General features: G+C 39.3%; 1 protein-coding gene across 1 annotated transcript in view; it reads left to right on the top strand.

The window, feature by feature from the left end:
- Positions 1-554: 554 nt before the first annotated feature.
- LOC128515598 (NLR family CARD domain-containing protein 3-like) overlaps positions 555-18,640 on the top strand; it is a 59,656-nt gene continuing 41,570 nt past the window's right edge. The window contains exons 1-2 of the mRNA XM_053489681.1: positions 555-607; positions 15,457-17,220. Of these exons, the coding sequence (XP_053345656.1) occupies positions 555-607; positions 15,457-17,220 (1,817 nt within the window). The remainder of the gene's footprint in view (positions 608-15,456; positions 17,221-18,640) is intronic.

An 18,640-nucleotide genomic window follows, 5' to 3' on the forward strand; every position in this document is an offset into this window, starting at 1 on the left:
TTTAATGCTTTTTATTCAGACAATCCTGACAATCACATGTATTTGTTTACAGTTCAGTCTTTCCAGGAACAATAAATCATCAGGATCCTGCTGAAGAGACCAACATGGCGTTCTGATGGAACTCTTTTAGATTTGGACATTTTGTCAGTTTTGTCCTGATCATGTTTAACCCTTTTCACCTGCCCTTTACTCCTAAATATTCAGAACATGAAGATTCAGACTTTACCTGAGTGACATATATTCCCTATATACTACACAAACAGAAATATCTCCCTCTCTCTCTCTCTCTCTCTGCACCAGTATGACATGACACACTGCATAATCCTTATAATCTAATCTTACTGTGAAAACCTCTGCTTCTCATGTACTGTAAACACAAGATTGTTTGACCAAATACAATTTCCTTTTAAAGGTGTGGATATTTATTACTGATTTTAATGGCATGATTGTTGTTGTGTGTTTAGGAGTATAATTTATTCCACCAGTAGAGATCAGCACCTTCATAATTCAGCAGTGTGTCCATGAGCTCTTTGTACATACACTAACATTCAAACATGGAGAGCCCTGATCTGGAGACAGAGAATGAGACCCCACCCTCAGAAAAGCAGTAAGTTACTGTGTCCTAGTGTTTTAGCCACTGAACATTCATATCTAATATATGTAGTGAGTATTCATGAAAATAATAACTAACACAGACATCACCTGACAAAAATCCCAGATTCTGTTCATTGTGAAAAGATGTCCTCAAAAAGTGCAGTTAAAAAGTTAACAGTAGTCATGAGACAGTACACTAATGTCATGATATAAGACATATCGCTATACAGGCTTCACAATAATGAACAGGCAGTGTCGACACAAAACACTTTATATTAAATTGTATTACATTAATTTTTCTCTGTAATGGCAACATATCCAACGACTGCAATATAAAACTACAGGGTGTTAAACTCTCACTCTGACTGAGACACATCGGCATTTCAGTGAGACCCTGCAGAGACATAACTACAATGTATATTATATAGTTTTATTTATTTATTTTAATTCATATAAAATTACACCACCAGTACAAACACACTGTGCTTCTGAATGGTGTTAGACACGAGTGTGACTTACATCAAGCACAGCACACAGGTGTTGATTTTAATCTGCATTTTAGATTGTTGTCAAGCCAACCGTGATATAAACTGGAGTGTACGTATATACAGTAGTTTACAGTAACGACCTTCAGATGGCTGGACTGTGGATCCGCTGTGAATTCTGGGTAGTGTGATCATGTTAAACACAGTTTCAGTCTTATTTTTCCAAGTTCATGCAAAGAGAATGAGACAAGGCTGTTGGCCTGGTGTTTGTCCCATGTGCTATGATTCGATCTTTCCTGAAAACAACTGATGTGACGCAACAGAAAAACACTAAGTACACTAAAGCGGGGCTGCAACCAAAGACTATTGTGATTATTGATTAATATATCGATTACTAAAATGATTAATTGATTGATCAGACTATAATTGGCACAATTACTCAATAGCTCTTATTCAGGATTCAGGTTCAATTCAATTCAATTCAATTTTATTTATATAGCGCTTTTAACAATGGTCATTGTCCCAAAGCAGCTTCACAAAAAAAAAATTAAAGATTTTTTTTTTTTTTTTTTAGAAAAGAAAAGAAAAGAAAATATTTGGAAGTGTGTATGTGTGAGAAAAATGTGTCTAGATAATAATGAAATGAATGAATGATGAATGAAATGTCTCTGATGAGCAAGCCAAGGGTGACGGCGACAGTGGCAAGGAAAAACTCCCTGAGATGGCAATAGGAAGAAACCTTGAGAGGAACCAGACTCAACAGGGAACCCATCCTCATCTGGGTGATAACCGATAGAAATAACATCAAGTGTGTTGTGCAGGTGAAAGTTCAATATATCAGAAGTTGTGTAGATTCAGTTCAGCAGTAGGTGCAGAGGGCAGATGGGGTCAGATCACTGGAAGCACAGGAGCAGGATGTGTAGCTCCAGCCATCATAAAGCAGAATCTAGCTGGAGCAGGTCCTTCTCAAGATGCCTTAGAAACCTCGCAGGGTTGGCCTTTGTCTACTGAAGCTGGCACAATCTCCAGATGTCTCAGGATGGGTAGAAAAATACAGAAAAGATGGAGAGAATTAGCGTAGTTGCCATTCAGGATAGGTGTACTGGAGTATGAGGTTATGGGATGAGTTACGCGTATGCCAGATTAAAGAGATGCGTCTTGAGCCTACTTTTGAATTGGGAAACCGTGTCTGCTCCCCGAACAGTGTCTGGAAGGCTATTCCAAAGCTTTGGAGCCAAATATGAAAATGCCCTGCCCCCTTTTGTAGATTTTAAAATTCTGGGAATTACCAGAAGTCCGGAGTTTTGTGATCTTAAGGGACGTGGTGGATTATAGCGTATTAAAAGACTGGTTAGGTATGAGGGAGCTAAACCATTTAAAGCTTTGTATGTAAGTAGTACTATTTTGTAATTAATTCTAAATTGAACAGGTAGCCAGTGCAGTGATGATAATACAGGTGTTATATGATCATATTTTCTGGATCTAGTGAGAACCCTGGCGGCTGCATTTTGGACTAATTGTAGCTTGTTTATTGAGGATGCAGGACAACCACCTAGTAATGCATTACAATAGTCCAGTCTGGAGGTCATGAATGCGTGAACTAGCTTTTCTGCATCAGATACGGATAGGATACTCCTAAGTTTGGCAATATTTCTAAGATGGAAAAAGGCTGTTTTTTGTGATATTGGAAATATGATTTTCAAAAGACAAGTTACTGTCTAATATCACGCCCAGGTCTTTTACTGTTGAGCTAGTAGTAACAGTACATCCTTCTAAACGCAGGCTGAATTGTGAAAGCTGTTGTGTGCTGGTTTTTGGGCCGATGAGCAATATCTCTGTCTTATCTGAATTTAGTAAAAGAAAGTTATTGGTCATCCAATCTTTTATGTCCTGGACACACTCTGTTAATCTAGACAACTTGGGTATTTCATCTGGTTTTGTTGAGATGTATAATTGGGTATCATCAGCATAACAATGGAAACTAATCCCATGCCTTCTAATGATGTTTCCCAGGGGAAGCATGTAAATTGAGAACAGGAGAGGTCCTAAAACTGACCCTTGTGGGACCCCATATTTCACTGGCATTACATCAGACGGTACTCCATTTAGATCTACAAAATGGTATCGATCAGACAGGTATGATCTAAACCATTTTAATGCCTGCCCCTGAATACCTATATGATTTTGTAGGCGGTCTATGAGAATATTATGATCTATGGTGTCGAATGCAGCACTTAGATCAAGTAAGACTAGTATTGAGATGCAGCCTTGGTCTGAAGCTAAAAACAAGTCGTTTGCAATCTTAACTAGTGCAGTTTCTGTACTATGATGGGGCCTGAAACCTGACTGAAATTCTTCTAGGATGTTGTTTTCCTGCAAGAATGTGCATATTTGAGCTGATACTACTTTTTCTAATATTTTTGATATGAACGGAAGGTTTGAAATAGGTCTATAATTTGTTATTTCATTCGCCTCCAAATTAGATTTTTTAAGAAGCGGCTTAATAACTGCCAGCTTCAAAGGTTTAGGGACGTGACCTAGATATAATGAAGAATTAATAATGTTTAGAAGTGGCTCTCCAACTGTAAGCATCACTTCTTTTAAAAATCTGGTTGGTATTGGGTCTAACAGGCACGTTGTTGATTTAGCTGAGGTGATAAGTTTATACAGCTCTTCCTGTCCTATACCTGTAAAGCACTGAAAATCTAAATGTGAAGCTCTAGGCTGAACTAGATCATGAGATGCTATTAGAGGTTGAACCTCTGTTATTTTCTTCCTAATGCTATCGATTTTTTCATTAAAGAAGTCCATAAAATCTTCACTACTAAAATGTTGTGGAGTACTCTCTGCAGGCATCTTAGGTTTTGTTAGGCAGGCTACTGTACTAAATAAGAACTTGGGATTGTTTTGGTTTCTTGCTATCAGTTGGCTAAGATGCTCGGTCCTAGCGGTTTTTAGAGCCCGTCTATAGCTGCACATACTGTCTTTAAACGCAATTCGAAAAACTTCTAATTTAGTTTTTCTCCATTTTCGCTCAAGGTTACGGGTTGCTCTCTTTAGGGCGCGAGTATAACTATTGTACCAAGAAGCAAGTGTTTTATCTCTGACTTTTTTTAATCTGAAGGGAGCAACAGTGTCTAATGTACTGGTAAAAATAGTACCCATGCTGCTGGTCACTTCGTCTAGATCGTCTGCATTTAGGGGTCTAATAAGAATTTGGGACAGATCCTGTAGATTACTTGTGAATCTGTCTTTAGTAGTCGGATTCATATTTCTAACAAATCGATAACGTGGAGAGACACAGCTAATCTGTTCTACGGGTAGAGTATATATCAGGAGGTGATGATCTGTGATATCATCACTTTGAGTTAAAATCTCTATATTAGTGACATCTATACCATGAGATATAATTAAATCTAGTGTATGATTACAGCGGTGAGTTGATCTATTTATATTTTGTTTAACCCCAAAGGAATTTAGTAAGTCCATAAATGCGAGGGCTAAAGTGTCGTTAGCATCATCTACATGAATGTTAAAGTCACCTACTATCAACACTTTGTCAGAGTTAACAATTAGGTCTGATAGCAGATGTCCAAATTCTTTTAGAAAATCGGCATATGGCCCTGGGGGTCTGTACACGGTGGCCAGAGTAAAATATAGCGCGGGTTTATTATGTATTTCATTAAGTGCAACATTAATGACGAGCACTTCAAATGAGTTAAACCTGGGCCTTATTTTCTGAGTAACAGTGAGTACATCTTTGTAGATAGTGGCGACACCACCACCGCGACCAATTAGACGGGGCTCGTGCTTATAAAAATATCCTGACGGGGTAGACTCATTCAGACCAATATATTCATTTGGTTTAAGCCAGGTTTCAGTGAGGCAGAGTGCGTCAAGGCAATAATCTGATACCATTTCATTAACAATAAGTGCTTTAGGCGTAAGGGATCTAATGTTGAGAAGTCCAAACTTTAGAGGTAGACTTCGATTACTTATTTGGCCTTTTTCTGGTTTAATGGTTACCAGATTGTTTCGGCTGGATTTAACGAATTTATTCTTTTTTCTCACTATTCGGGGAACAGACACAGTTTCTATAGTACAAGCTATGTGTGTGCGTCTATTAGTATGGTGAGTTGTATTGTGGCTGATATCTAAAGAATCTGAGGTATGACTTACCGCAAGTCAGATGGTTCGTAATGTCCTGGAGATGTTGTCAGAGAGGACCGCTGCTCCAGCTCTGCTAGGGTGCAGGCCATCTGTGCGGTAGAGCCTAGGACGCTCCCAGAAAACATTCCAGTTATCAACAAAGGGTAATCTCTGTTGTTGACACCAAGATTGTAACCATTCATTGAAGGCAAATAATCTACTGAACCTCTCGATTCCTCTCTGAAATGTCGGAAGTGGTCCAGATACGACGATCTTTGTCGTGGGTGATGTGCTGCGGACCTTCTCGACCAGGCTCCTGAAGTCCTTCTTTAGGATCTCCGTCTGCCTCAGCCTGATGTCGTTGGTGCCAGCATGAAGAACCACAGCTCGAATGTTCTTCCTCAGGGCCGCAGGCACCTGTGCAGCAACATCAAGAACACGTGCACCAGGTAAACAGCGCGTGTACGCCTTACCTTTAGCTGTGGTAGCACGCACGTGCCGGACAATGGAGTCTCCGATGACCAGCGCGTCATGTGCCGTCTCACGGAGAGGAGCGAAGCGGTTTCGGGTTGAGATCTCGAAGACGGGTGGTGACGGAGGAGGAGAGGTCCTCGCCCAGGTTTTAAATTTAGCTTGAGGTTGTTTTGTGCCTGTGATAACTAACAAGAAAGACAATAAAGATGAAAACCTAAAAATCATGTATTTAAATGAACTTTCCTAATGACCCAAAACTTAAAATCTGAGAAAAAGCCGAGTAGCAGCAATAAAATATAACTATTAATTAAAGCTTAAGTCTATGGTTGGGGGGGGGGGGGGGGGGGGAGTTAAGTAAAGTGACATGTGAAGGGCCTGAGAGTGAGGTAAGAGAGAAAAGAACACACAACTGAGTGTTTGTGAGAGAGAGATAAAGAGAGAGAGAGTGTCGTGGCAAATTTGTTGTATACTATGCCAAATTTCCAAAACAAAATCAATAACTACTCAAGCACTGAAATAGCAAAAGAGTTTATTGCAGCCAAAAGTAAATGGACAGCACTGGGCCAGCCAGACAAAAGACAAACAGACAAACTGCGAAGCTGTCTATCTCTCACCTCCTCTAACTTCCCCAATTTTACATGGTTTATATACCTTCATTTAACACTTACATCATTCTTTGCTCCTCCTTAAGTCAAGAAATCACTTAATATTTATTAGATGTAAGCCAATTTTGCCTAGGTTAGGTTGATGTAGCACCTCCCAATTGCGTAATCTCCCTTTTTCCTTTTTTTTTTCATCTCATATTTATCTCACCATTAAGTCTGGGCCTACGAAGTCTTATGCTTTCCCTTTTTTGGAGAAAATTTGGTTTGTTCCTTTTTCTTGACCAGACCATTGACTGCTGGTGACTTGAGGTTTTGTTGAAGCCGCAATCAATTTTTCTGAAATTTCCTCATCAAGATGTGTAAGTGTTCTATTTTCATAATTATATTTAATTTTTTATTATTCTCATCACAGTATATTTTGTCTTATTTGTTTTTAACTGTCCATTATATATTTTAGAGACTTTAGCTATTCTAGAGACATTTATAGAAATTATTTGTCTATTAGTACTTTAACATATGTTCTGGTTATTCATTTAGATTATGCTTATAACTAATTAATTTAACAGATTATTTTAATGATTTTTTTCCCTTATATTTTAACTAAGATAAGCATTGAGGTATATTTAACCATCTTAAATCTGATTAAAGTATTGAAATGACTTTAATCAGATTAATTCAATCAATTGATCATGTTTGTTAGTATTTAATTTTTGTTTACGTACTATTCCCATATTACGTGGGAATATAAGGTTAGTTTAAACAATCACATTACTCTGATCATTGCATGATTATTTGCCAGTTTTGAACTTACACTACTAAAATCAAGATTACGTGATTACATGTATACATATATATAAATTATTATTGTGTATATTACAATATTAGTTCAATTTGGTTACTGGTTGGTAAAGTAATAATTAATTTTTTTAGTTGTGCATGTTGCAGTATGCTTTGTTTTTGTTATATTGTTTTTTAATATGTGCAAAGTGCATTTGTTCAGATTTTCTTTAATATATATATATATTTTTATTATTTATTGTTCTAAAATATTTATTGTTCTAGTTCGCAGGCAGCGCTCTTCTCGTACATCTTCTCGTCTAAGATTCCTTCTGGGAGCAGGTGGCTACATCTTCCCTTACCCAAATCGTGATTTACTTCAACAATTTACCCGATATACTTCTTATATTTTTCTTAACAATTTGATAAATCTGATCTTGTTTATCTGTTTTTCAAAGCAGAAGTCTGGCTTTTTTGCACTTTATCCCAATTAAAGCAGAACCGAAAGTTTATTTTTATATTTTGGATCACTGCCTGCACTTTCCATTCCAATAAAGTTGCACAACTTCTTGCACTCTGTGTGTACGGGTTGTTCTTGGGTCACACTTTGCACATTTTCTTTAATTTACATTACCCAACCATCGTTAATCATCTTAAGCGTAAACGTAGTAAATATTATTAGTATTATTATTAAAGATTACAGGTTATTATTTTTCCTTATGTTAGTTTTCTTATCTTATTGCTCTATTATCTAACTCCTGCCTTCTGCCTGCATGTTTTTCTCACTTCCTCAATTTGTCGTGCAGGCTGTGAGGATTAAGGCCTCTTGAGCTAAGGCCTTCTGGGTATTTGGTACCTTCCACTCAACTTCAATTCTTCTTCTTTGTCTTTCGGCTGTTCCCTTTCAGGGGTCGCCACAGCGAATCATCTGCCTCCATCTAACCCTATCCTCTGCATCCTCTTCTCTCACACCAACTGACTTCATGTCCTCTCTCACTGCATCCATAAATCTCCTCTTTGGTCTTCCTCTAGACCTCCTACCTGGCAGTTCGAACCCCAGTATCCTTCACAAGGATATTCACAATCTCTCCTCTGAACATGCCCAAACCACCTTAATCTGGCCTCTCTGACTTTATCTCCAAAACATCTAACGTGGGTTGTCCCTCTGATGAACTCATTCTTAATCCTATCCATCCTTGTCACTCCCAAAGAGAACCTCAACATCTTCAGCTCTGCTACCTCCAACTCTGCCTCCTGTCTTTTCTTCAGCGGCACTGTCTCTAAGCCGTAGAGCATCGCTGGTCTCACCACTGTCCTGTACACCTTTCCTTTCATTCTCGCTGATACTCTTTTATCGCACAACACACCTGACACTTTTCTCCACCCATTCCAACCTGCCTGTACCCGCCTCTTCACCTCCTTTCCACACTCTCCATTGCTCTGGACCGTTGACCCCAAGTACTTAAAATCCTGCACCTTCTTTACCTCTGCCCCCTGTAGCCTCACCGATCCTCCTGGGTCCCTCTCATTTACACACATGTATTCCGTCTTGCTGCGGCTAACCTTCATTCCTCTGCTTTCCAGAGCATACCTCCACCTCTCCAAATTTTCCTCCACCTGTTCCCTGCTCTCGCTACAGAGCACAATGTCATCTGCAAACATCATAGTCCATGGGGACTCCTGTCTTACCTCATCTGTCATCCTGTCCATCACCAGAGCAAACAAAAAGGGGCTTAGAGCCGATCCTTGATGCAGACCCACCTCCACCTTAAACTCTTCTGTCACACCTACAGCACATCTTACCACTGTCTTACAGCTCTCATACATACCACAGCTCCTCTCTTGGTAGGCATAAAACCATATTGCTGCTCACAAATGCTTACCTCTGCCCTTAACCTAGCTTCCACTACTCTTTCCCACAGCTTCAATGTCTGGCTCATTAGCTTTATACCTCTATAATTGCCACAGCTTTGCACATCTCCCTTGTTCTTAAAAATTGGCACCAATACACTTCTCCTCCATTCCTCTGGAATACTCTCACTCTCCAAGATCTTGTTAAACAAACTTGTCAGAAACTCTACTGCCACCTCTCCTAAGCACTTCCATACCTCCACAGGTATGTCATCAGGACCAACAGCCTTTCCACTCTTCATCCTCTTCAACGCCCTTCTCACCTCACTTCTACCAATATTTGCTACTTCCTGTTCCACAACAGTCACCTCTTCTACTCTTTGTTCTCTTTCGTTTTCCTCATTCATCAACTCCTTAAAGTACTCCTTCCATCTTCCCATCACCCTCCTGGCATCTGTCAGTACATTTCCATCTCTATCTTTAATCACTCTAACCTGTTGCACATCCTTCCCATCTCTATCTCTCTGCCTTGCCAACCTGTACAGATCCCCTTCTCCCTCCTTACTGTCTAGCCTAGCATACAAGTCCTCATATGCTCTTTGTTTGGCCTTTGCCACCTCTACCTTCACCTTACTCTGCATCTCCCTGTACTCCTGTCTACTTTCTTCAGTCCTCTCAGTGTCCCACTTCTTCTTAGCTAGCCTCTTTCCCTGTATACACTCCTGGACTTCCTCATTCCACCACCAAGTCTCCTTGTCCACTTTCCCCTTACCTGATGATACACCAAGTACCCTCCTACCTGTCTCCCTGATCACATTGGCTGTAGTTGTCCAGTCAACTGAAAGCACCTCCTGACCACCCATAGCCTGTCTCAACTCCTCCCTAAAGACTTCGCAACATTCTTCCTTTCTCAGCTTCCACCACTTTGTCCTCTGCTCTGCCTTTGTCCTCTTCGCCTTCCTCACCACCAGGGTTAACTTACACAACACCGTTCTGTGTTGTCTGGCTACACTCTCCCCTACCAACACTTTGCAGTCACTGATCTCTTTCAGGTTACAACGTCGACACAAGATGTAGTCGACCTGAGTGCTTCTGCCTCCACTCTTATATGTCACCCTATGTTCCTGCCTCTTCTGGAAGAAAGTATTTACTACTGCCATTTCCATCCTCTTTGCAAAGTCCACCACCATCTGTCCTTCTACATTCCTGTCCTGAAGACCAAACCTGCCCATCACATTTTCATCACCTCTGTTCCCTTCCCCAACATGACCATTGAAGTCTGCACCAATCACCACTCTTTCACCTTTGGGGATGCTCCAGAATTTCTCCTTCTCTTTTAACTCACATCCTACCTGTGGGGCATAACCACTAACAATATTGAACATTATCCCTTCAATTTCCAGCTTCAGACTCATCACCCTATCTGATACTCTCTTCACCTCTAGAACATTCCTTACAAACTCCTCTTTTAGGATAACTCCTACTCCATTTCTTTTCCCATCCACACCATGGTAAAACAATTTGAACCCTGATCCTAAGCTTCTAGCCTTGCTACCTCTCCACCTGGTCTCCTGTACACACAGTATATCCACCTTTCTTCTCTGCATCATATCAACTAACTCTCTTCCCTTACCTGTCATGGTCCCAACATTCAAAGTCCCTACTATCACTCCTAAACTCTTGCCTTTCCTCTTCTCTCTCTGCTTACGAACACGCCTTCCTCCTCTCCTTCTTCGACCAACAGTAGCCCAATTTCCACCAGCACCCTGTAGGTCAACAGCACCAGTGGCGGTCGTTGTTAACCCGGGCCGCGACCGATCTGGTATGGGAATTATATTCTTGATTCGCATCATTGATTTGGCAAATGTTTTACGTCGGATGCCCTTCCTGACACAACCCTCTGCATTTATCCAGACTTGGGACTGGCACAAGAAGACACTGGATTGCGCCCCCCCACTCAACTTCAATTATAGTTCAATATTTTTTTTCCACAAGAGAGAGAGAGAGAGAATGCTTGTACGCGTTTGCAGAGCCAGAAACAAGGCTGCATGCTTGCGTGTGCATTTCATGTAAAAAGGTTGATTGATGAGAACTAGAAATAAAAACGAGAGCGACACACACTTTACTGTACATACAGAGCTCAATCAAACACTCTTTTAATACTGACAATTTTAATTAACTAAAATAAATAAATAAATATACATTAGTTTTTACCATTGTGAGTATTAAAAGAGTTTTTGATTGAGCTAAAATAAATAAATAAATTATATATATATTATGGCAAGCCGTTTAGGAAAATATTCATGAGAGAATTTAATGAAACCTCTATATATATTCAATGAAAAGTCTGAATATATTGAATGGATTTTGAATATATTGAATGAAACTCGATATATATTGAATGAAACTCGATATATATATTGAATGAAACTCGATATATATTGAATGAAACTCGATATATATTGAATGGATTCTGAATATATTGAATGAAAAGTCTGAATATACTGAATGGTTTCTGAATATATTGAATGAAACATGACGTCATTGAAACAAAGCGCCATCTTTAGGAAGGATGAGTGAGTCCGCGAAAAACTTCTGCTGCGATTCTGAGAAATGAAGAGATGGTTAACACGTTAGTAAGTGCGTGTACGGCCCAAAGTCCATTTCCTTCTCTTTTCTACGTCCTAGTACTTACACTAGTGTTGTATAAGTGATGTTTGGTAGCGAGAGTGAAGACGGTTACACTCACTGATTCGTATTCAAGCCAAAAACAAAGGCAATTAAGCCGAAGCAGTTAAGAGTCCAGTTGATGTGCAAACAACAAAATTAGGCATAAGGCGAGCTCGTAGCCAAGAACATTCACAGAGGGCGAAATTAATTAGAGCAAGCCACAAAGAAACTGACCGTAACAGCCTATTTCGTGACGAAACTCTGGGCTTAAATACAACGCAAAGTAACTGGGAAAACCAAACGCAGCTGTGACACATTAGGGAGGAAAAAAGTAATAACAACTCGTGGCGGGTTTAAACGTATTCGAATGTGGAAATCTGTTATTGAGTGCGCCACTTTGGGCCGTACACGCACTCACTAACGTGTTCACCATCTCTTCATTTCTCAGAATCGCAGCAACCAAGTTTCTCGCTGACTCACTCATCCTTCCTAAAGATGGCACTGTGTTTCGATGACGTCATGTTTCATTCAATGTATTCAGAATCCATTCAATATATTCAGAAACCATTTAATATATTCAGACTTTTCATTTAAAACATATAGTTTTCATTCAATTCTCTCATGAATATTTTCCGAAACGACTATATATATATACAGTGGTGTGAAAAACTATTTGCCCCCTTCCTGATTTCTTATTCTTTTGCATGTTTGTCACACAAAATGTTTCTGATCATCAAACACATTTAACTATTAGTCAAAGATAACACAAGTAAAAACAAAATGCAGTTTTTAAATGATGGTTTTTATTATTTAGGGAGAAAAAAAATCCAAACCTACATGGCCCTGTGTGAAAAAGTAATTGCCCCCTGAACCTAATAACTGGTTGGGCCACCCTTAGCAGCAATAACTGCAATCAAGCGTTTGCGATAACTTGCAACGAGTCTTTTACAGCGCTCTGGAGGAATTTTGGCCCACTCATCTTTGCAGAATTGTTGTAATTCAGCTTTATTTGAGGGTTTTCTAGCATAAACCGCCTTTTTAAGGTCATGCCACAACATCTCAATAGGATTCAGGTCAGGACTTTGACTAGGCCACTCCAAATTCTTAATTCTTTTTTTCTTCAGCCATTCAGAGGTGGATTTGCTGGTGTGTTTTGGGTCATTGTCCTGCTGCAGCACCCAAGATCGCTTTAGCTTGAGTTGACGAACAGATGGCCGGACATTCTGCTTCAGGATTTTTTGGTAGACAGTAGAATTCATGGTTCCATCTATCACAGCAAGCCTTCCAGGTCCTGAAGCAGCAAAACAACCCCAGACCATTACACTACCACCACCATATTTTACTGTTGGTATGATGTTCTTTTTCTGAAATGCTGTGTTACTTTTACGCCAGATGTAACGGGACAGGCACCTTCCAAAAAGTTCAACTTTTGTCTCATCGGTCCACAAGGTATTTTCCCGAAAGTCTTGGCAATCAATTGAGATGTTTTTTAGCAAAATTGAGACAAGCCTTAATGTTCTTTTTGCTTAAAAGTGTTTTGCGCCTTGGAAATCTGCCATGCAGGCTGTTTTTGCCCAGTCTCTTTCTTATGGTGGAGTCGTGAACACTGACTTTAATTGAGGCAAGTGAGGCCTGCGGTTCTTTAGATGTTGTCCTGGGGTCTTTTGTGGCCTCTCAGATGAGTTGTCTCTGCGCTCTTGGGGTAATTTTGGTCGGCCGGCCACTCCTGGGAAGGTTCACCACTGTTCCATGTTTTTGCTATTTGTGGATAATGGCTCTCACTGTGGTTCGCTGGAGTCCCAAAGTTTTAGAAATGGCTTTATAACCTTTACCAGACTGATATATCTCAATTACTTTTGTTCTCATTTGTTCCTGAATTTCTTTGGATCTTGGCATGATGTCTAGCTTTTGAGGTGCTTTTGGTTTACTTCTCTGTGTCAGGTAGCTCCTATTTAAGTGATTTCTTGATTGAAACAGGTGTGGCAGTAATCAGGACTGGGGGTGACTACAGAAATTGAACTATTGGTGTGATAAACCACAGTTAAGGTTTTTTTTAACAAGGGGGGCAATCACTTTTTCACACAGGGCCATGTAGGTTTGGATTTTTTTTTTCTCCCTAAATAATAAAAACCATAATTTAAAAACTGCATTTTGTGTTTAATTATGTTATCTTTGACTAAAAGTGTGACAAACATGCAAAAAAATAAGAAATTAATCTCTGTCTCACAAACACTCAGTTGTGTGTTCTTTTCTCTCTTACCTCACTCTCAGGCCCTTCACAAAAACTAAAATACATAAATAAATTAATTAATATATTTAATATATATTTATTTAATTATTTTAGTTTTTAACATTGTCAGTATTAAAAGAGTGTTTGATTGAGCTCTGTATGTTACACCCTCTGGTGCTGTTATCTAGTGTGTAAGATGAGGTGGAGCTCATGAAGTTTCTTAAATAGAAGTATCGTGATACAAATTGCTGCTCATATCAGGTCTCTTCTGGTATTCTGAATCATGATACTGTATTAGACAATTAATTTCTGTCTCATGTTCACTCTATAATGTTGTATAGTAAAGTCAAGATAAAGAGATCAGACTCACCAGAACCCAGCTGTGTCTCCATGAAAAGTAATATCTCTATGGATCTTCCTTTGAAATTTAAACGTGGAGTCTCCTCATCTGTACACAGGTAACATCCCATAGTTATCAGCATTCAAGTACAAACACATTATCTGTTTATGATGTAGTAATCAAGGATGTAACAATTGCGGAATTCTGGGCTGATACTGATATTTAAAATTATAATGTGGTTAATGGCTAATACTGATGGTTGTTTGTTTGGTTACAGCTCTTGTGTATTTGATACAGAATACATTCTTGTGTGCACAATATAACAATCAGAAGTTTATTATAGTGGCTTTACAGTAATGCCAACTACTGTCAAAAGTGGCCGTGTCTTCTTGTTAGTGTAAATTGAACTTGAATGTGTAGAAGAAGAGTGCTACGATGCTGCTCTAATTAACCTCCATGCTGAACCTGTTACTCCATAATGAGCAATGTAAGAAATGATTATTGTATTCTTTGTTCCAGTCATGTATGACAGAATGAATGTAGGCTTGTGGATCCTGAATTAATGTGAATGACGCTTTATTTTGTCAGAGTAAAGGTACAGTGTGGAAATCCATATACAAATCAGTTATTGGCTCTTAATGCTAATCGGCAATCCTGAGGCTATTGCTAATATTGCTAATAATTACAATGCCCCAGATAAGGAGGTTGTGCACTAGTAACCCAGTGTAAGGATCTTCTCTATGATGGAAACTTCAAAGCATTTGTGTAAGTTGCTTTGGATAAGAAAGTCTCACAAACTCCTAACAGGAAATGGAAATGTTATATTAGGTGGTATTATAGTATTATAGTGCCAGCTATAGGATCTTTCCTCAAGTTGCAGCTGGATCAGCTACTGTTGTCCCAGTCAGACCACGATTAACCAGCACAAAACTGATGAAACACAACAGAAAAACTTTGACCTCTGCCTGCGGTGAATCTGGTACTCTGAATGTCTTTAACAATCTTTGTTTGTTCCCAGTGATACACAGAAGAGAGGAGACGGGAAAAAAAAGATCATTATTACAGATAAAGGGTAATGTCAACACTAAATACATCACACACTGGTGTTAAAAACCTCTCTGCTGTTATTTCTTTCAAAATGATTAGATCATAGCAAACATACAGGAGATATACAGAGGGACAAAATAATAAAGAACTGTCTGTGGTAACCACTCAGAAAATGTGATTTGTAATAATTAACCCCCATGTCTCACCATGTCTTCCTATTTCACCCTGTCACAGACATGACCAACAATCTGCTGCTGTAAATGAATGCCAGAAGACATTCAGATTAAATCTGATGAAGAAGTTTGAGTGTGTAAATGAAGTGATAATAAATCAGGAAAACCGAACGCTCCTGAATGAGATCTACACAGAGCTCTACATCACAGAGGGAGACAGTGGAGACATCAATAAAGAACATGAGGTGAGACAGATCGAGGCAACGTCTAGGGGAACAACATCAGAGGAAACACCAATCAAATGCAGTGACATCTTTAAGCCCTTATCTGATCAAGACAAACCCATCACAACTGTGCTGACAAAGGGAGTCGCTGGCATTGGAAAAACAGTCTCTGTGCAGAAGTTCATTCTGGACTGGGCTGAAGGGAAAACAAATCAGGACATCCACCCAATATTTCCACTTCCTTTTAGAGAGTTGAATCTGATGAAGGACCAGAAACTGAGTCTAACTGAGCTCCTTCATGTCTGTTTTAAGGAAACAAAAGAAACACAAATGTCCAGTTTGGGAAAAGTTCTGTTCATTTTTGATGGATTGGATGAGTGTCGTTTTCCTATGGATTTCCAGAACACAGTAAAAGTGTGTGATGTAACTGAATCTGCATCAGTGTCTGTGCTGCTGATAAACCTGATCAAAGGGAATCTGCTTCCCTCTGCTCTCATCTGGATCACATCCCGACCAGCAGCAGCTGATCAAATCCCCCCTGAGTTTGTCGATCGAGTCACAGAGGTACGAGGTTTCAATGACCCACAGAAGGAGGAGTACTTCAGGAAGATGATCAGTGATCAGAGCCTGGCCAATGACATCATCACACACCTGAAGTCATTAAGAAGCCTCTACATCATGTGTCACATCCCAGTCTTCTGCTGGATCTCAGCCGCTGTTCTAGAGAGAATGTTGCGTGAAGCAGAGAGTGGAGAGATCCCCAAGACTCTGACTCAAATGTACACACACTTCCTCATCATTCAGATAAACATCATAAGAGAAAAGTACTCAGAGAAACAGGAGAGTGATGAAGAAATGCTTCTCAAACTGGGACGACTGGCATATAAGCAGCTGGAGAAACACAACCTGATCTTCTATGATAAAGACCTGAGAGAGTGTGGCATTGATGTGAGAGAAGCAGCAGTGTACTCAGGTGTGTGTACGCAGATCTTCAGAGAGGAGTTTGGGCTTCACCAGAGTAAAGTGTACTGCTTTGTTCATCTGAGTATTCAGGAGCATCTTGCAGCTCTGTATGTGCACCTGACATCTGTGAGGGAAAAGAGAAATGTTCTTCAACAGAGTCAGTCCTTTAATACAATCTTAGATGTCCACATTAGTGCTGTAGATAAGGCCTTAAACAGTAAGACTGGACATCTGGATCTTTTCCTCCGCTTTCTTCTGGGTCTCTCACTGGAGTCCAACCAGAAACTCTTACATGACTTAGTAACACAGACAGGAAGAAGCTCACAGAGCAAAATTAAAACTGTTCATTACATTAAGGAGATGATCAGTAAAGATCTTCCTACAGAGAAATCCATCAATCTGTTCCACTGTCTGAATGAACTGGGTGATGATTCTCTAGTGGAGGAAATCCAACACTACCTGAAATCTGGACAAAGTGAACTATCTCCTTCACAGTGGTCTGCTCTGGTGTTTGTGTTACTGACATCAGCAGAGGATCTGGAGGAATTTGACCTGAATAAATATTTCAGTCCAGAGAAGATAACAGATGAGGTTCTTATGAGGGTGATGCCTGTGATTGCAGCATCCAGAAAATCAATGTAAGTAAATCTGTATAAATCTGTTCTACTGTAGAAAGAGAGAAACTGAAACCACTTTGATAGTTTAAGATGTTTTAAACTTCAGGTGATACACAGTGGTGTTAATGTGAATAACTAAATAGTTACATAAGAGAATAATGATCATGTGAACAAATGAATAAGACTGAAGGGCAGATATTAAATGTGTGGAAGACAGTTTCTGTCAGTTGAGGTGAAAAACACTTTTTAACTCTTGCATTAATGCCTTGTTGCCTGAAATAATGAGAAATATTATTAATATTCTAATTTCTTCTGACAGTTAAGTTGGTTTTATTCTGGATATTTAACACATAACAATATTTAAACAAAACTGTTTATTTACATAAATCCTATCAATTTCACACCCATGTCTACAGTATACAAAATTTCATTGTAACTTTCTTTTATTTGTTTTCACATTAAATGTGTGTTAGACTAGAAGTGCAGTTATACACACACTGAGATAATTTAAATGTTATTAGTAAAACATTCCTGTTATTATATCTTCATAGAAGGATTGTATTTGATGTGAGTGGTTGTCGGGGTGTTGCCCCTTATCGGTGCACTGCTGTCCACAATCCCCATTCAATTCATTTCATTTTCTTAAAGGGGCCTAGTTAGGAAAAATTCACTTTTGGATCATTTTGGACAGTCTAATGTCTCACTCTTGTGTGTTTACATGCAAAAACTATGAAGAAAACACATCACCTCCCTTTTTCTTATTTAATTGTTTATATTTATTTTTTATAAATCCGTGCTTCAGATTTGCTAGAGTTAATGACGTTTGAGTGTAAAAGGGTGTAATTTGTTGAAGACCCTCCACCAGCCCGAGGCTCAGCTCCACCCAGTAGTCTCCATATTGTTCTTCCACAACAAACCCAACATACCCCAGTCACTGTATGTGAATTAGAGCAGTGAGAAAGTTCCAGGATGAAATGATCTGGTGTTGGTTTTACACAAAAAAAAAACTAACTTAGTTTTTGCCCCCAACTACTGAGGACATGGAGAACAAATATCATTTATTTATTTACCATAAAAATGTTCTGGCAGCTGAGTGTGTGTGTGTGTGTGTGTGTGTGTGTTTGTACATTTGACATGGAAATGTTCTCTCAGTGAGGGACAGTTCAGAGATTTTAAAAACATTTTGATTTGGAAATCTTGGTTTACGAGTAACGAGTATCATGTATCACGCATGCACTTCTTGTTTTGACGTCGAGCGTCACATGATCACAACTGAGCCAACAGTTTTTCTCTTTCTTGTGCTGCGGAATTTTGGGTCTTAGTGCGTGTTTCTTACTGGTATAATCAACCGTGCACGTGTATACTGTGTACTATAACACTGTGACCACGTGTGTGTGTGTTTAAAACATTATTTATTTTGTGTCTGCAAGATGAGAAGAGG

The sequence above is a fragment of the Clarias gariepinus genome, chromosome 28 (genome assembly GCF_024256425.1).
Source record: "Clarias gariepinus isolate MV-2021 ecotype Netherlands chromosome 28, CGAR_prim_01v2, whole genome shotgun sequence".
NCBI classification, from domain to species: domain Eukaryota; kingdom Metazoa; phylum Chordata; class Actinopteri; order Siluriformes; family Clariidae; genus Clarias; species Clarias gariepinus.